The sequence below is a fragment of the Megascapheus bottae genome, chromosome 17 (assembly GCF_031878675.1).
Source record: "Megascapheus bottae isolate mThoBot1 chromosome 17, mThoBot2.hap1, whole genome shotgun sequence".
NCBI classification, from domain to species: domain Eukaryota; kingdom Metazoa; phylum Chordata; class Mammalia; order Rodentia; family Geomyidae; genus Megascapheus; species Megascapheus bottae.
In genome coordinates, this window is record NC_143525.1 from 44,052,685 (window position 1) to 44,073,031 (window position 20,347).

A 20,347-nucleotide genomic window follows, 5' to 3' on the forward strand; every position below is an offset into this window, starting at 1 on the left:
AATCCTTGAACATACACACACACACACACACACACACACACACACACACACACACCTTTAATTCAGAACTTAAACCAGTAGAAATCCAAGGCAAGTACAATTGGAAATAGCCTCTTTGTATAACTACTTAATAATAAATTATTTTAAAAGTTAATTTATTGTTGAAAACCAAATTGAGTTGCTTTTTTTCTAGATCTAATAGGTTTAATGAAGTAAAATACAAAGTAAGTTTAAATATAACTTGTCAAGGACCACAAATAATTGTAAGATGGCATTTCATAAAAAGTATTTCTTTTTAAAGAATATATCCCTAATGAAAGCATATCAACATTGACAAAACTCTACACTTTTACCACCATCACAGTAATAACGTCCAAGAACATAAACAGACACCTAAGCAAAGTACAATAGTGATTTTTAAATGTGCAAACAGTTCCCATTTTCTTTTTTTCTTTCTTTTTTTATGTCCTTCAGGGGACTTGAATTCAGGGCCTGGGCATTGTCCCTGAGCTCTCCAAAGGCTCAAGGCTTCTGTCCTACCCCTTGAGCCACAGCACCCTTCTGGTTTTATAATGGTTAATTGGAGATAAGAGCCTCAAGGTCTTTAGTGCCTTGGCTGGCTTTGAACCGTGATCCTCAGATCTCAGCCTTCTGAGTAAGTAGGATTACAAGCATGAGCCTGGCCAGTTCCCACTTTCTATATATGAAAGTGACTAAATCTGTAATTGGGGTCTTGGGCCCCAACAGTGTTTGCTGGATTTGTAGTCAAAGCTAAAATTTGTAAAGTTGTGTGGTCTAATGATAGCCTTTAGTCCACATGGCTATTTAAATTTAAATTAATTCACTTCCTTCCTCACAGTAACCACATTTCCATTGCTCAGTAGACACATACTGGACACCACAGACACATCTCCTTTCCATCATTACAGGAAGCTCTTTTCTATAGTGCTTTTCCAAAGACAACTATCTTATCTAAGATTTTGTATTTAGCTAGGGCCACTGTTCTTTGATTCTGCATATAAGACTAAACTGTTAATGCAACCCATAGATATACTTTTGGTTTTTGTAAGCTGAAGATGAACGGTTCATAATAATTCAAAATGGGCTGTGTATTTCCTACCATCTCAGGTTACTGAAAACTACCATAAAACAACAACAAACCTTTATTGCCATAGTATGTATGGTGCATGTCCCCCTTGAACCCATTGGTTCGAGGCTTGGTCCTCAGGCTGACAGTATTAGGGGGAAGTGGTGGAACCTTTAGGACGTTAAGTCTTGTGGGAGAACCTTAAGGAGGTACCTTGCAAGGGGATGTGCCTCTTCTTTTCCTGCCTAACATGACATGAAAAGTTAAGTTTAGCTCTGTTACATGCTCCTGCCATGTGTCCTGCCTTGCCACAGATCTAAAGAAAAAACACAAGCCAATCAAGAAATGGAACCTTCAAAACTGCAAATTACAATAAACCTTTTCTCTTTGTACATTATTTGAGCATTTTGGTCCAGTCATGGAAAACTGACTAATACATTGCCAGAAATTATGTGAGCAATTTTATGAATAAACTCTGTATCTCACATTTGGTGGTGGAAAGGAAACATCTTCCATTATTTCAAAATTGCCTTTAACTTCTATATACACATATCTTTGTCACATTCAGACTTTTTCATCTAGCAAGAAAGTTTATTATGTGGCACATCACTGGCTTATAGAAGCACTGTGGTGGGGTGGAATGGATATAGACTTGAGATCACACAAGAGCTGAGTTCCAGTGATATGATTATCAAACAATCTAATGAATTGTCTACACTTCCTCCAAAGTAAGAATTAATCATCAGTTATATAACCTTCCTAGGCTTGAAATATTAAATAACATTGTATATTTGACATTAACTGGGAAAGTAGCAGTAGCAACAACTAGGAAAACAAAAGCCATCCTAATTCCACTAACAAAAACTAATAGCAAGCCCAGTTACAAAATAGTTGAAGTGAGAAATGAACCATAATACATACATTGGAAGTATATAATTCAACGTGATTCAGGTGTCTTAATACTCATCAACCTTTTCCCGGTACCTGTTGTGGGCTGGTAACTAGTGGTTTCTAGGGCAGTGGTTCTCAAATGGGAACCATTTTCACGGATCCAGGGATGTCTGGCAATGTACAAGCCAAAGGATGCTGCTAGACATCTACAAGGCATGTGTCAATCTCACCATGAAGAATAATTCAGTCAAAAACAGAAATGATGCTGAAGTTGATTAGTCCTGTTCTCCTGATACAAAGATGAACAAAAGACAGGAGCTCCTTTAAAACAATGGAAATGTCTGGTGAAGCAGTGCATTGTAGAAACACAGCTGTGTCCAGGAGGCTAAGGAGGGCAGCAAAGAACAGGGGGGAAGCTTCAGTCAAGCTAGTAAAGTCAAATAGACATTTCCAAGGGGGTACTTGGGATGGAATGGTGTCTTTTCACTTATGTAGAAGAGAAGAAGAATAAAATTGAGAAGAGTGAAGAGATAGAGGAGAGGAGAGAGAAGAGTGAGGCAGACAGGAGAGGTTCATAGATTTTGTTTGCCATGTTATGAATATTTTCTGTAAAATCTCAGATAGTAATCTTTTGGCCATAGATTCTCTGCTACACTCATACAATTTTGAGTTGGGACAGTCAACATAGGAAAGAATGATGATGACTATATTCTTCTAAGGCTTTATTAGTAAGTACTAAAATTGGAATGTCATAGCAATTTCAGGCTTTGGAAAATACCACTCATGATTTTTTTTCCCCTATCACTTGATGTAAAAACTGTTATTAGCCCGAGGACTATCTGTGAACAGGTGGTGGCAGCAGTCTGCCAGCCGTGCTGTGATACATACCAAGGGCCTCAAGGTGACAACACAGCTGATAAAACTGAAGCAGAACATTTCCTTTCAGATCTTTGGAAGTACTGATCATCTTTTTATTTCCTGCTAAGGAACAAATGCACATGGGTGTGAAGGTTTGTTACTCATTTCTTCATATAATATTTTCAGTAAGATGGTATGGTAACTCAAAGAAATAAAAAAGCTTATTTCAGGCCACTGTGGTGAAATGACATTTACCTAATGCAGACACAAATTTCATATTAATTAGTGGGTACTTGACATTGATGCAATCTGATTGGTGTAGCAGCTTCAGTCTTAAACTAACTCCGCAGAACTAACAGAATATGTCCCTGAATTAAAAGAATTAGGGTAAGTGACAGAAAGTGCCACAAACTAAGAAACCATTTATAGTCACCTATTAAAATAAGGACAACGCTAAATACTTCACAGAATCTTTAGAGACAAGAAACAGGGCACCTGACACATAGTAGGCTCAGTGCTCACAGTACCATATGGTCCTGATTTGATCTCAACTCAGATTCTGGAGACTTTGAGCTACTTGTGCTGGGGTTAATCTAGCTACTTGACTTGAGAGACTGAGATTGGAAGGCCTGCATTCCAAGGCCAGCCCAAGTAAATAGTTGACCTCATACTGGGAAGTATAGGCTGGGGGCCAAGGTCAGATTCAGGATCTACAAGATTAACTAAAAGATCATCTAAAATGAAAGGGACGGGAGGTGTGACCCCACTGATGGATCACTTGCATACAAGTGGTACTGCCTGAGTTTTGAAGAAAATATATTGCTTTTACTTAAAAAAATTGTTTTGAGACTGCATCTACATTGCAAAGGCTGGCCTAGAATGTGTTATGTGATCTCAGCTAGCTTCAAACTGTGTTCGTTTTATGGAGATTTAAAACTATCTTTTACTGGGCCGGGAATTTGGCCTAGAGGTAGAATGCTTGCCTAGCATGCACTAAGACCCATGTTTAATTCCTCAGTACCACATACACAGAAAAAAAGGCAGAAATGGTGCTGGCTCCAATAGTGAGCTCTAGCCTTGAGAAAGCCCAAGGACAGCACTCAGGCCCTGAGTTCAAGCCCCAGGACTAGCAAACAAATAAACAAACAAAAACTATCTTTTACTAAGGAAACTAAGAGAAGAGTGGACCACTAATCAGGGAAACAATTCTTTCAAAAACAAATTGCTGCGGGGCCAGGAGTTTGGCCTAGTGGTAGAGTGCTTGCCTTAGCACTCTAGAGCTCTAGCCTTGAAAAAGTCCAAGGATACTGCTCAGGATCTGAGTTCAAGCCCAGGACTGGCAAAAATAAAAACTTGCTCATTATGATTTTGGGGTTTTTTTGTTGTTTGTTTTTTGTTTTTTGTTTTTATTAATTTGGAAGAGTGATGTATGGAACCCTGGTATTATTAATGCCACTTGAAGTCTAAAGATTTAGATATACTTGATATTCTTTTATAAATTTTTATTTTATTGTCATGGTGATGTATAGAGGGGTTAGTTACATTCTTAAGGTAGTGAGTACATTACTTTTTCAACATTGATACCTCGTCCCATGTTTTTCTCCCTCTTTCCATTCCGCACCCCTCATTTCCAACATATTGTCTTGTGACTATTGCTGTTACATTGGTTCAGAAATACAGAATGCTTTACAAATTTGCTTGCCATCCTTTTACAGGGAACATGCTAATCTTCTCTGTATCGTTACAATTTTAGTATATATGCTGCCAAAGCCAGTGCTTGATATTCTTTTTATGAACAGATTAAGATATATGAATCTTTCTTAGGAGAAATACAATGATGTCAAAATGAGGATTAAATATGCTTGTAAATTTAATTTGATAATTGTATAATATATGCTCAATTAATGTTAGCTATCATTAGCTTGAAACATCATTATAATCACTATTGTCAACTGTTTCTATAGTGTTCTACCATGAGAGAGTCCTCCCAATCTTTAAATACTTCCCTATAATTCTGGGACAGAAGGATCTAAATTGTTCAGTCTGATACTTTCATTTTATAAATGGGTTATCTGAACAATGTCACAGAGGAAGGTAGTGCAGCTCAAGAGATCTGCTTGAGGAGCAAGAGGAAAGTGGGCAAAGATAGAGATGGGCAGGAGGAATAACATCTGCTGCTCTGGGGCACAGTACTGAACTACATTTGACAAGGACTACTTCCAAAGAAGTATGTCCGTAACCCTAACTCAAGAGACTGAGATCTGAAGGTCACATTTTGAAACTAGCCCAGACAGCTAAGTTTGTAAGACCCTTATCTCCAGTTAACCACCAAAAAGATAGAAGTGTGTCTATAACTCAAATGGTAAAGCCCCCGTCTTGAGTGAAAACACCAAGCAAGAGCACAAGGCTCTGAATTCAAGACCCAATGCCAGGACAAACACACAAGCATGCACACACACACACACACACACACACACACACACACACACACACACACACACTAGCTACTTGCCAGGATTCTGAATGGTCTCAGGACCATTCAAATGACCAATCTCATCATTACACAGAGAATATATGCTAACAAGTACATCATACTGTGTCCCATAAATGAATAATCCCTATGGACCAACTAAAGCCATGTTTGTTTTTGAATGAGGGTTTGGATACAGACATGCATGGTTTGGAAAGCTAATTCTATCAACCTATCATGTTCTCAAAACTTCAACTTCCTCATTTATAAAATGGGAATTCGATAAGATAATATTCATAAAGCACTTACTATAATACCTAATGTATTTAAAAATCAATACATGTTATTGATCTATCCTTTATATCCTAAAATTATATTTCTTCTGTTTCTTTTTGAAAGATATATGTATATGCTGCCCCTAAATAAACACTGAACGTGGTGCTTACTTAACCATGCTGGCTGGATTGAAAGAGACTATTTACAACATTTGCCAAATACAGAAAACTACCTCCCCTTTACTGTGTGATTTTGTTTTTTAAATTTCATAGTGTGTTACAGTTCTCAAACCTACCCCCCCAATGGATCTAGGAATAAGTATGTATAAATCATACACTAAGAATAAAGAGGTAAGTTTTTTGGTTTTTTTTAAGATATTCTCTTGTTTAATAGGAACATAATAAATAATAACTAAAATTACACTTTACTCAGTCATTGTATACTCTGTAGTTTGAAAAGTAAAAACTTTCTATGTATATTTTGAAGAGCTGCTTTTCCACTAATCTTACTGTTAACGTGCAAGTCTAAATGGAAAAAGGTTAAATACCATAAAATGAAAAGAATACTATTTTCCATATGATAAGAGATAAGTTTTAAAGAATTAAAGATTATAATTTTTTGGATATTCTATCTATTGCAGGCCTATGGAAGTCACAGAAAGCACTCTTCTAATTTATCTGTTTAAAGGGGCCAAGGATAGAATCTATTTCCTTTTTCCTCTTTTCCATCTATTTTTTCCCAAATCCTCAAAGAAAGATTAGGATGTCCATGAAATCTCAATATGCCTTTTGGATGCCAGGAAAAACAAAGAACAGTTGTTAGCATTTCAAATTGGGAAGTACTTAACTGACTTTGTGAAAAATTACTGTCTTTCTCTAACTGGCTCAAATTTTCATGGAATCTACTGTCCTGGAGTATGTTCCTGAAGGAATCCCAGAAACTTGGTCATTAATCCAGCAAACTAACCCTTCACTTCTTGGCAGATGAGCTGTAGCAGATTTTGGCTTTTCCTACAGAACTCGTACTTGACATCATTTAGCCTAGACTCAGAGCCTAAGTGACCTTGCTTTGTACTTGGGCAACAGTTTCAGCCTTTAAGAGAGACCCAACCTCAGTAGAAACAACATAAATGTGAAAGGCCTTGCCTAGCTTTTCTCTCAAAGTACATTCTTTAATCTTTAATCTTAGATTTGGCTTGTTTACTTTTTTTGTGCTGGTAAGGGGAGCTTGAACTCTGGGCCTGGGCACTGTCCTTTGCTTTTTTAAACTCTAGGCATCTCCATTTCTTATTTTTTACTAGTTAACTGGAGATAACAATCTCAAAGGAGCCAAGTGGCTCTCTCCTGTAATCCTAACTACTCAGGAGGCTGAGATCTGAGGATCAAGGTTCAAAGCACAAAAGGACCTGAGACTCTTATCTCCAATTAACCTGTAGAAAACAGGAACTGGGGCTTAGCTCAAGGGTAGGGATGTAGCCTTGAGCTGAAGAGCTTAGGGACAGTGCCCAGCCCAAGTTCAAGCCTCATGACCCATACACATACACAAAATCTCAAAGTGCTGGGAATGTGGCTTATCTAGCACGCATGAAGACCTGGGTTTGATTCCTCGGTGCCACATAAAAAGAAAATGCTCCAAGTGGCACTGTGGTTCAAGTGGTAGTGCTGACAAAAGAAACTCAGGGACAATACTCAGGCCTTGAGTTCAAGTCCCAGAATTGGCAAAAAAAAAAAAAAATACCAAGGCCTTTCTTGCCTACACTAGATTTGAACCTTAATTCTCAATCTAGTTTCCCGAGTAGCTAGGATTACAGGTGTAAGACACCCACACCCAGCTTAATCTCCTTAGCTAGGGTAGCACTCTTCCAACTGAACCTTGCCTCCACCCCACTATCTCATTTGTTTTTCAGAACCAGATATTGTCAAATATTTCCTTATATCTGAGAAATGTTAAACATCATCATCAGTTTTTTTTAAGCTTTTGTTTTGTTTAGCTTGAGAAGAGGTAAAAATTCCAGAAAGTTCATAGGCCTGAATTTAAAAAGTCTCTTTCACATGAATGATTAAAAAAAAAAAACTGTTTGTTGATCCAACAATTAGACTGAAATTTCCCTTTAGCCTTGGATATAAGACAAAGTTTTCCCAGTACCCTGAAACTTTACCTGCAAAAGGGAGCCTTCTATATTGGATCAGAAACTATTTACTTCTGGAATTCAAATCTTACCAGTAAGTCCACAGTGGCACTTTATGATCTTTAGTTTATTTATTATCTTTCTATAAATCCACATGTATATCTGGTAAGGAGTTTCTAGATTGCTGCTAATGGAGACAGCCTTGGTGTTCTGTTTATCTTGTCCTTCTTTGTCTTCATTCAGCATTTAGGAAAGCATAAAGGATACAAAACCACAGAACATGCAGAGGTATGCACAGTGATCTTACTCAACTACTTCATGGCTTCCAAGGCACCTTTTCTCTCCCAGTGTTCTGAATTTGGTATTTAGACCAATGAATTTCATAATTAATCTACAGCTTGGGCATTTATTCCAGTCTTCCAGAACCTTCTGAAGGAAAACAGAATTTTGGTTAAGTTAGTGAATAGATAGGTGCCTCTTCTCAGCCTACTGATGTTGTACCACTGATTTGGGACATGCCCAGAGACCATGGTCAAACACTGCTACTTCTCTTGAAAATTCCCATTTCCATTTAAGCAGTTCAGGAATAGAGTCTTTAGTTATGGACAAACATTAGCTATGAAACTTTGACCTAGATGTGAATTGGTTTTTCCTAATGGTGTTCTGTCTTGTAAAAATACGAAGGAAAGGTGATTATAGGTACCTAACATCCAATTTAGTAAAAATCAGTGAAAAAAAAAAAAACAAAACAAAACACCAGAAGTGTAATTTAATGACCTGAGAAATTAGGCAAAAGTGTCAAGTCTGAAGAATTTAAAAATGGTTATAGGTCAAAGCATTTAAAACTTCTTTGGAGATGGAGTAGCTATAAGGGGAGCATGGTGAGGTATCTGCCCGGGGTTAATTGCAACGCTGCATGAAAAGCAGTTAACAAGTGAGAATTAGAACACCCAAGAGGAAAAGAAAAATGTTTCCAGTGCCATGAGAAATAAACAACAAAGAAGAAATATTTCCTTTGGCTACCACTACCTCCTTTTCAAAAGCTCAGAGGAGCTGCAGGGAATGCCAAGGACTGGTTTTCTCTCAACTCCCTCTGAAACATTTGTCTTCATTACCACTCTTTTTAATCAGGACTCCTTCATGAGTGTTTCTGCTCAGCCCCTTAGGGGCAGCTCTGGTCTGCGATAAATCAGAATCCACACCGCAAGTCACTAATCAGCACTCTCAGGAAAAGAAAAACAGAGAAGTGCAGACCACTACAGGCTGAAAAGGCCTGGGGGCACACAGGCCTCAAGGAAGAAAGGCCTTTATGCAGAAAAAAGTTGGTGACAGTGGAATGAGACTCCAATGTTAAGCATAAATTGTTCATACTTGATACGTGAGTTTGGAATGTAGGGTTTTTTTTTTCCTTTGGTGGTGGTACTGGCATTTGAAATTAAACATATTAGATGAAGGTCATCATAGCTGGTTAGTATCTCAAAGTTCACTCTAGAAAATAGGATTCTTCTACACATCTTTTTACCCATGTTCTATATGGGTCAGATATTAAATAATACCAATTTTAGAGAGATTGCAAAGAAGCTAGTTAGACCTCTGTCCACAATTAACTGATTTACCTTGGCTGAATCACTTTAAGTTAGAATTGCAATTTAAAAAAAAAAAACAACTTTTGTTATAAAGGTGATATACAAAGGGATTACAGTTACACAATGCAATTTCTTTACCTGTAAGAGATGATTCACATTGCTTATATATAGGACTGAGTTGCTAAAATTCCCCCCCCCCAAATCCTAGACATTATTGCAAACTATTTTTCTGGGAGTATTAATATGTTAGAGAGCTAACAGAATCTGTGGTAGTAAAGAGATTGAGTTTTCAAAGGAAGCTAGATCTTGATGGTGGCAAGTCCTTCCACAATTCACGAACACAAGCTGCCATGTGGAATCTTCCCAGAGACAAAGGAAAAGACTACAGCCAATTATGCAAAGGAGCAAGTCCATGATTTCAAAATTTGGTGTCAACTTTCCTAATGACAAATTAAAAACCCTCTTTTTATGGGCCTTTGAAAAAAATGTGCATGGCACAGAATCAAGAAAGAAAGCACAAACAGCACTTAGCCCAACACATACCACTCCAAGGTAGTAACATCATCATACCCCACTCAGCAGCCAAGAGCTACCGCTGTTGCAACTTCACTGGCATTGGATTGCATGGTCTATGAAAGCTGATGGCTTGATCATGTATCTCACCACAGCCTGACAATGTGGACCTTGTTGTCTACACTGAGGATCTGCATCTAAGTGTTATTAGAGTCAAGAAATACTAGCATTCTCTTCACTTCAATTTCATTAGTATAACTTTGAAATAGGAACTGGCCCCATTTCAAAGAAATGGCCCCTTTCTGAATCTAGATAAAACAATTTTTATTTGCTTTGCCTGTTTTTTTTTCTTTGTCAGTCATGGGACTTGAACTCTGGGCCTAGGTGCTGTCCCTGAGCTCTTCAGCTCAAGGCTACCACCCTATCCCTGGGGCCACAGTACTACTTCCCATTTTCTAGTGATTAATTGGAGATAAGAGTCTAAAGTTCTTTAGTTCCTGGGCTGGCTTTGAACAGCATCCTCAAATCTTAGCCTCCTGATTAGCTAGGACTACAGGCTTGAGCCACCATGCCTGACACTTAGCCTGTATCTCTTAGGACTCTGGGATGAAACACTCTCAGAAGAATGTAGGCGAGCAGTTCCCAGGGCTATCTTTAGAAGATGAGGAGATCAGAACTACATAGAGCCCAAATAAAATATAAGAAGGTCAGTTTTACTAGAGTAAGGCTACTTATGCTCTCAAGTGGGATATATAATTGAATGTTCTGAAGAAGATGAGCATTCCAACAGAAGAAGTAGTTTAGGAATATGAGTAAGGACTCACTACCTCAATGTGACAAGGTTCTGGGTTCAGAAGAGAAAAAAATTAAAAAAGTTTCTACAGGTATTTTACATGGCTAAATGGCTTCTATAAGTCTATGAGAGAGGCCCAACCAAAGATACAAATTACAGTTTCTAAAATATGGACATTAAGTCCCTGGAAAAATAATGAATAAAAGGAGCAAAACAGCAGAATATCAGTGGCTCATGCCTGTAGTCCTATTTATGCAGAAGTTTGAAATCTGGGGATCATGGTTCAAAGCCAGCCCAGGCAGGAAAGTCTGAGACTCAACTCCAATCTACCAGCAAAAAGCCAAAAGTGGAGGTGTGGCTCAAGCGGCAGAGCATTAACTTTGTGCAAAAAGGCTCAGATACAGTGACCAGGTCCTGAATTCAAGCTCCAAAACTGGAGGGGGGGGGGAAAAACGAGTAAAACAGGCTCTAAAACCACAGATCTATATTTCCTTTAAAAGGACGTTCAATTTCTCCTTTCCTCTAACATTTCATACAAGAGTAACACAGACTCTCTTCTATGTTTCTCAACTGCTTTAGGGATGCTGAAGGCCCTAGAAGTTGAAAATCCAATCTGGCTGCTATAAAGCAGCCCAACTCAGACATATTCTCATTCCTGACAAAAACCCACCCACAAGCAGGACTGGGAAACACATGGCAACCAGAGGAAATTGTCAAAACTGATCATTATAAAACGTCTATCTTCCAAAAGTACAACCTTCGTTCAATGCAATGTTTGCCTTGGACGAGCACTCTTTTGAGAGCTATTTAAAAAAAAAAGTAGTTAGAATTGATGAGGTTAGCTCCTAAATCTACACTAAACAATCACATTAAAAATGTATAGGTGGATAATGATGGTGGTATGTTTTACAAAAGAACAAACAACAACAAAGGAATGTACCAATTAGGTTCCTCTACTTCAAAGAAATTCGTAAGTTTTAGCACTGCTCTTCAAAAAGTTCTCTGACCCTCCTTTAATTTCCTTTCTCATATTCTATACCCTGAGGACCCTAGCCGGGTGCTACATGGCCTAGGCTACATAGAAAGTTCACAGCTATTTGCCTAATCTCATGATCCTCTATCAAAACACCACTTTCAAAAGTGTTTCCTGTCTAGCTCTGCACTTGCGTGAGTATTTCCTAGGCTGGATCAGCTGCCAAATTAAATCCCTTTGGTAGAAAACCGGAGCAAAGTCAGTATAGGGTCCTGTCCCCCTCTCCACCTTAGGACTGACATCCGGAAGTGACTTAGGAAGTACTCTAATGGTTACCAAACTTTTGAGAACTGATTTAACTTTTCGGGGCTAACCATGTGTTTAGGAGAGACTGAATCACTAATCATCACTTGACCTGTGACAGACCAAAAGTTACTGATTTTTTTTTTCCTTCAGGAAAAAAAAAAATTTACCAACTAGCAAAATGATGTAAATGCAAAATCATGTTCTGAGAGGTCTGCAAACATGCTGGTTTCCAGATGTTTGAAAAGACAGTGTAGAAACACAACAAAGGAGGGCTAACAGTTTCTGGCACAAATTCTGCTGGGTTACTTGCATTCACCCTGTCTCTACATCTCTTTCATAAGTGCTGTGGACTTTATATAGAAGAAAAAAAGTAAAGATTTGTGCATCACTCTTTACATTGTCTTTGAAAAGAAAAAAAACAAAAATACATCACCATGTTCAGCAACTATTGACTTTGTGACTGACTTGAATAATATCCATTGGTGCCTTCATGTCATCATTTATTTAATTATGTCTGTACCTCCACTAAATAGAGGTAGGAACCTGGATGGGACTCTGCACATTGCACTAAGTAGACCCTCTGCATATCAGCCACAGATAAGATCTGATATACGCCTGAGAAGCATTGCTCAGGCCGCTCCTGCTGCACAGGCTTTATTTTTATGTACTCATCCTTGACTCACACGATCGCTGGTGGAAGACTTCCAAAAAAAACCAGATTTAGTTGTCAGATTTACAGTGTATCAAGGAATCTCTAAAGTGAATGAGTTCTTTAAAAGAAGAGCCAAGCTTTGGGTAATTACATTCAAATTCCTTAATCACATTTTCTGAGCTCAATGGGAATTGTGGTATTTCTTTGTTGAATATATGCTCCAAAGACACACAAATGTAGCACAGATTCTACTTTCAAAGGGACATCTAACAAAAAGATCTCCCTTTTGGCAGAAAGCAATTTACACTTTTCAAGCAGGTAGAAGTAGTTTTGTCAATGTGTAGACATGTGTATAATTCCTTCCAACTTTGTGGGACCCTTCCTCTCACAAGAAAGTATAAAAAGGGGGGCTGGCAGCATGGCCTAGTATAAGAGTGCTTGCCTAGCATGCACGTAGTCCTGGGTTCGATTCTTTGGTACCACATACACAGAAATGGCCTGAAGTGGTGCTCTGGCTGAAGTGATAGAGCACTAGTCTTGAAAATGCCCAAGGACAGTGCTCAGGCCCTGAGTTCAAGCCCCAGGACTGGTAAAATAAATGAATACATAAATAAATGAAAATATAAAAAGGAAACAAAGAAGGGAGGGAGAGAAGAAGAGAGCAAGGAAGGGAAGGGACATCTTAGATGCAACTGGTACCAGAGGTATTTTTGATTTTGGAATATTTACATAGACTTGATTGAATAGTCTTGATCTAAATATCCAAAATACTCCCAAATCCCAAATGCTTTGAGCATCATGCTGGTACATCCGTTTTTCAGATTAGGGATGCTCAAGCTACTTTGTAGTTGGATACATTTTTTTCTTTCCCAACTCTGAGAATGTAACTATATTTCCCCATCTGCATACAAGTCTGTTCTAGTAATTTCCAAAAGACCTTTTAACAATGGTCAACATTGTGCACTGTCCAAGATGATAATGTGAAATTAAAGCAACTGAGGAAATTAATTACAACTGGAAACAAAAAATTGTGGTCAGTGGCTACCATATTGGACAGCACAGATCTAGCCCAGAAGGTATGAGTGGAAAACACCACTGAGAACATCCAGTGATTAAGATATCATTGCCAGGCGCAGTGGCTCAAGGGGTAGGGTGGTAGCCTTGAGCTGAAGAGCTCAGGGACAACACCCAGGCCCAGAGTTCAAGTCCCCACAACTAACAACAAAAAAGATATCATTAACTTAGGTAGAGATGAGTAGAGATATCTTGGAGCAGAAATCCCTATAACCATAATCCACAATATGGGCACTATAGCAACAACTTAGTCAACGAAGTTAGTAAATGCATAAGAAAGAAAATATAACAAAAACTAAATGCTGTAAAGATCATGTAGATCAACTATACATTACCCACTGAAATGTCAAAAGCTCTCTTACGCAAGTTGCAGAAGAATAAGAGTGTAAGACAAAGCAGTGCAAATAGATTGAACTATTTTCAAAAGTGTATATTCAAAAGTTTATTAGATATTACATAGAGCATAATATCTAAGTGTCTGTGATGTGGGGGATAACTTTGTTGGCTTACTTGTCTGCTTCAAAAAATAACCACCCCCAAAGTCTTAACACATTTTATATTTTTGTTACCACGTAAGTAACCCAATCCCCTATCCAAAGTAGAAATGATATGTTTACTTGTAACAGTTCCCACAAAAAGAAAAATCCCCTAGTCATGAAAGAGTTAAAAGAGCCCAAAATTAGACACAGTTCATGTTAAAGGTTAGAAGAATAATCAGTCACTTGAAAAACACTACATAAACATTTTTCCGGATGCAATTTTCAGTCCAAGGATACATTTCCCAGTAGAAATCAGCAGCTAAAAAGGAAATCATTTCGTCTCCATAAGTGCCAAATTGTATCCTGATTTTTCCTGGTCTGGCTCAACTTTCAAAACTAGTGGTTCAACTTCTGCAATCTTTCACCCAATGACTATATAAACACATCTTTACAAGACAGACATAATCCTTGGGTGGGCCAATTTATGTTGGATTATGAAAATACTTAAAACACAAAATCATATAATGACTGTTGTCCTTCAGCTTTTCACTAAAAGGAAATAAAAAGCCATTTAACATAGGCAGTGGTTGGTGTGAAGATAACATAATATAGGCACATTGGTTTCTCTCCTATCAACATGTTAGAAAATAGATATTATTGATAATTCAGTAAAAAAAATTCCTTCATAGTTTGAAAGATGAGATTTAAGTTAAAAATGTGCAAATATACTTCACATGCCACACAACAAACATGCAATTGGTGTGAATTAAACTTCTCACAACAGGCAAAGAAAAATTCTCACCTTGGAGTATTTGGATCATCTGTATTCGGTCAGAGGTTATAGAAACATTAGTTTTAAGGATAAAGTAATCTTAACTAAGAACCAAAAGATTCCTTCAGAATTTATTACTCCTCCAATTCATATATATCTCACATTCTACAGAATTTCCCCTTACACAATTCAAACAAAACATTAACTCCATACCTAGAACAAATCGTAAATTCTAAATCTTCATGGCAAAGTATACTGTTTTTTCACTTCTTTCTTGAAATTCTAGAGCTTTTATAGTCAACGACAAAAGGCATCATGAAAAGCCTATCTGCAGCCTTTAACATGTGGAAGGGAAGAATTTTAACTTTTCCTCCCATGGATAAAGTTATGTGAAAGAAGACATCTTGGGAGTCTATGGAGAGCACAGAATAAATCACAGCTGTAAGATCTGTGAGTTTGGTTGCACATTAAGAGATTTTCACATCTGTGCCTATACATTCCCACCTTGGGAATAATCTATCTCCGAAATGATTCACAGAAAATGCTGATAAGTTCTCTATCCTTCAGTAAGCAAAACTCAGAGCTGCGTTTGCAGATAGTTCATTTTCATATGGCATTAAGAATTACATAGAAGATCCATAAAATGTACTGATAAAAACTACTTTTGCCAAAATTGGTGAGAGCAATCAAAGGCAAAGAACTTAATAATCAAGTTTCAAAGAAAATATATAACTTGATAAATATTTTTCTGATACCTAGATTAGTTTGATCTTTGTTTCTGAGAAAACAAATTAATATCACTGAAGTAATATAAACTGTCTAAGGAAATTCACCCAGAAAACTAACACATTTCCTTTGCTTTATTTCTCTAATTCACAAAATTTTAACTTGAGTACAGAACATATTAGAAATGGATTTTCCTGTTCAAGTGAATAACTTTGACCAAAGCAGCATGAAGTATTTAATTAAATATTTTCATTTAAATGTAATGGATTCAAGGCCAGTCCAGGCAACATAGTGAAATACCCTCCCAAAGGGAAAAAATAGTGATGGAAACATAAAACTTATAAATTGTTTGCCAAAATCAGAAAACCTTTAGTTCTTTTGACAAGAATGAACATCTATATACATTGACATTCAAAATGAAAATTAAAGGCTGATTATTTAAAACTACTATTTTTTTTAGTTCAAATATTTTAGATTCCTTTCTGATTTAAAACACTCTCCCATGAAAGCCACCATTATTTATAAGTGAAGAAAGAAGAGGGAATTTGTCTTACTTCTTCCCACTCCTCACTCTGCCATTGTCACCTGTATCTATTTCCAGGAAGCCAATATTCATTAGGGTTAATCTGCCTACTAAATGAATAAACAAAGGATTTCTCTGTCACTAAGAGGCCAGGTGAGCCGATAGCATCTTCTAACACAGAAAATCATCTGTACCATACTGTTCAGGAAATTACCTGCTGCAACCCCACACCTGGGATCATTTGGCAGGCAGATCCCTAATGTTGAGTAATAGATGGAAAATAGACTTAAACCACTTTTCAAAGGATGGAATGACTCCCATACTTTAGAACTGATGAATATGTTTGTGTAACTCTCTAGTAATTCACCAAGGAAGCTGAGTGAAGATACAGAAAAAAATATATACCAACTTTTTTCACTCTTTATCCCCTTAAAAAATATAGTGATTACAAGAACAGATACAAAAATGCCACCATTTTATATGATATAGAAAACCAATACATAAATATCAATATTCTGTAACTCTCCATGATCTGGAAAATAACAAGTCTATAACAGCCTGAAGTTAAAGCTAAATCAGAAGGATGAGCTGTTGTATTATAATCATTACTTTTTTAAAATTTTTTCCATTAATAATTACTTTTATAGACATAAACTCAGACAGAAGAAATAAACTACAGGATGCGAGTGGTGAAAAATGCCAGTGAAAAGTATTCAAGATCAAATATTTAGGGTGTTTATATTAGTTCTGGGGTTTAAAATGAAGTCCTGGATGATGCCAGGCCTTTTTTTTTTTTTAACTCAAAGCTGGCACTTAACCACTTGAGCCACAGACCTAATTCTAGGTTTTTGCTGGTTAATTGGAGATAAGAATCTCACAGACTTTCTTGTCCTTCCTGACTTTGAACCACAATCCTCAGCTCTCCAGCATCATGAGTAGCAAAGGTTACAGATATAAAGCCACCAGTGCCCAGCTCAACTATTTGTTAATATACTAAATAGATGAGAACACCCTATTTTATCTTGTGCAGCAGAATCCTAGAACTCATTTTTTTCTAGTTAAATAACTCAATAAGAAACTACTGGTGTCAAATAAGCATACATAAATAAAAGAACCAAGCCACAGGGCTTGGCAACATTTAATGAGTGTTCACTGCATGTCAGATCCATATGGAATGGACTGGTTGCTCAAGAGTGACAGAAAACAGAGTACACACCATCACTATTCTTTTTCTTTTTCTTTCTTTTTTTTTTTTTTTTGCCAGTACTGGGCCTTGAATTCAGGGCCTGAGCACTGTCCTTTCTCAAGGCTAGAGTTTTACAATTTGAGCCACAGCATCACTTCCAGCTTTTTTTCTATGGACTCAAACCTGGGTCTTGGTGCATGCTAGGCAAGCACTCTACCACTAGGCCAAACTCCAGGCCCCACCATCATTACTATTTTGCAAGGCAGAAGTTTTTGCTTGACAGGGGCACCCTAGTTTTTTTTGTTGTTTTGTTTTTGTTTTTTCTGGTCCTGGTTTTGAACTCTGGGCCTGGGCACTGTCTTTGGACTCCTTTTGCTCAAGGCTAGCACTCTACCACTTGAGCCACAGCATCACTTAGGCTCTTCCTGTGATTAATTGGAGATAAGAGTCTCATAGACTTTCCAGCCTAGGCTTAATCCTCAGATCACAGCCTCCTGAGTAGCTAGGATTACAGGCATGAGAGACGAGAGCCCAGTTGTTTTTATACCGAATGTACCAGACCTGTTAAAGACAGTACAAAACTGTTAAGATGTGAATGCAGTTAGAGGAGTACTATTAACTGTGAAATATAAAGAGGAGGGAAACTGAGTCATGTGTACAGTGCATACAGCAAATGCAGAGTAAAGTAATAAAAAGGACTTACCTAAAATGTGGGATCTTTCATAGCCTCTATCTTTCATAGCCAGGTTCTCTGAGATAATCCATTTAAAAATAAATCAAAGTAAATAAAAGCTGTATGTGAATTCTAACAGCCATCAGCTTATGCTGTTGGATTGACAACAGATGCTAAGTATAAGAGTGTCACAGATTCTTAAATTTATTTTTGTTAAGAGTCTCTGTGTATGTATATGTGCATCCATGCGCGTGTGTGTGCGCACTTTTGTGTGTCTGTGGGAAAATTCAGCATGTCAGTTTAAGGAATTGCATATGATTTCCCTTTTAAGACCCTACAAAAACATATGGGAGCATGATAATGTCTGCCCTGACCTGCCAAAATCCTGTGGAGATCATCTCCAATCCACATCACATTCCTGAGCACTAATGCTCACCGCTGGGGCTTTTGCATTAGCAGATGTGTGAAAACGCATGTACTCAGAGAAGTCCCTCGTGGTTTCACATCTGAAGATACTCCGCTGCAACAGCTATTTCAGCCAAAAGTGAAATGACATTGCCAAGTGAAGAATACCTTCATCTAAGCTAGCGTCTGGACAGGAAAATTCAACCAAAAGGTTTGTTACCTGGCACACAACCAACCAGAGCCTGAGTGAATGCTGGGCTTAAGCAATTCTCCTATAGTTCAGGTCTAATTCTCAGGTCACATTAGAGACTCTGGTAACTTTTCTTCACTCCACCCCCCAAATTTTCCATTTTAAATGCATCAATAGTAGGTTCACATGCATGAAGTGAATGGTGATTAAAGTCAAGGAAGAATATATGAAATGCCATCCTTTATTCTAGTTGTGCCAAAGAATATGGTAGCCAGGTGTGGGAGCTCATGCCTGTAATCCCAACTATGCTTGGAGAGCTAAAAGATCATGGTTAAAGCCTAACCCAGTTAAAAAAATTAATAAAAAACCTAGGTTGGCACTAGTGGCTCCTACTTATAATCCTATCTGCTCAGGAGTCTGAGATCTGAGGACTAAAGTTGCAAGTCAAGCAGGGCAGGAGAGTCCAACTAATCACCAAAAATCTAGATGTGAGGTCGGGAGTTTGGCCTAGTGGTAGAATGCTTGCCTAGCATGCACAAAGACCAGAGTTTGATTCCTAGGTATCACATACACAGAAAAAGCCAGAAGAGGTGTCGTGGCTCAAGTGGTAGAGCTCTAGCCTTGAGAATGACCAAGAACAATGCTCAGGCCCTGAATTCAAGACCCAGTACTGGCAAAAAAAAAGTCTAGACATAGAGCTGTGGCTCAAATGGTGGAATACTAGCCTTGTACACAAAAATTCAGGGATCACCCAGGTCCTGAGTACAAGCCTTAGGACCAGCACACACACACACACACACACACACACACACACACACACACACACACACACACACAAAAAGCTCACAAAATCAAATCTCTCTTGTTGAACATTTTACTCACTACCTTACATATGTAACTGTGACCTGTCTGTACATTACCTTGACAATAAAATTAAAATTTAAAATTACTTGCAATAAAAAAAAAAAAACAGCCAGAAAGACGGTGGCTCATGCCTGTAAACCTAGCTACTCAGAAGGCTGAGATCTGAGGATCACGGTTCAAAGCCAGCCCAGGCACAAAAGTCCATGAGATTCCTATCTCCAATTATATATCAGAAAACCGGAAGTGGTCCTGTGGCTAGTGGTACAGCACTAGCCTTGAGCTGAAGAGCTCAGGGACAGTGTCTAGGCCTAGAGTTCAAGCCCCACGACTGACCCCTCCCCCCCAAAAAAATTCAATCTCAAGCTATAAACAATGTAATGGTACTCCCTTGTCAGCCCAGATACATGGGATGTAAATAGAAGGACCATAGTCCAGGTAGGCTCAGAATAAAATTGAAATCCTACTGAAAAATAGCCAAGAGCAAGCTGCTGGTGGTTCATGCCTGTAATACAAGCTACGCAGGAGGCTGAGATTTGAGGAACATGGTTCAAAGCCAGCCCAGGCTTTAACAACCAGGAAACCAAAAATGGAACTGTGAATCAAAGACACTACAGACATTTGCACATCCATGTTCATTGCTGCACTATTCACAAATAGCCAAGTTGTGGAAACAGCCCAGATGCCCTACAGTTGACAAGTGAGTCAAAAAAATGTGGTATTTATACACAAATGAAATTTTACATGGCCATTGTTTTCCTGGAGGGACAAAAGGGAAAACAAAAGCAGCAGTGGTATTCACTAGACACTATTTTGAAAATGAACTAAATAACTTTTGGGTAGGATGGGAGGGACAAACAACTCAAGGGAAAGGATGACATTGTCCAAAAGAAAATGTATTCTTTGTCTGACTTGTATAACTATA

The 20,347-nt window shown here is 38.0% G+C and overlaps 1 protein-coding gene and 1 non-coding gene across 18 annotated transcripts in view; both read right to left on the reverse strand.

The window, feature by feature from the left end:
* Bcas3 (BCAS3 microtubule associated cell migration factor) overlaps nt 1-20,347 on the reverse strand; it is a 481,230-nt gene that overhangs the window by 218,783 nt on the left and 242,100 nt on the right. The window contains exon 24 of one of the 17 annotated variants that reach the window (XM_090351170.1): nt 7,870-8,139. The exons of the other annotated variants lie outside the window; for them this stretch is intronic. Coding sequence (XP_090207296.1) covers nt 8,117-8,139 — 23 coding nt within the window. The 3' untranslated portion in view covers nt 7,870-8,116. Of the gene's footprint in view, nt 1-7,869; nt 8,140-20,347 lie in introns of those variants that run through there. 17 annotated transcript variants of the gene reach the window in all.
* LOC150051967 (U6 spliceosomal RNA) lies at nt 4,507-4,609 on the reverse strand. The gene has a single exon (XR_016538516.1). It is a non-coding gene; the product is annotated as a U6 spliceosomal RNA (small nuclear RNA).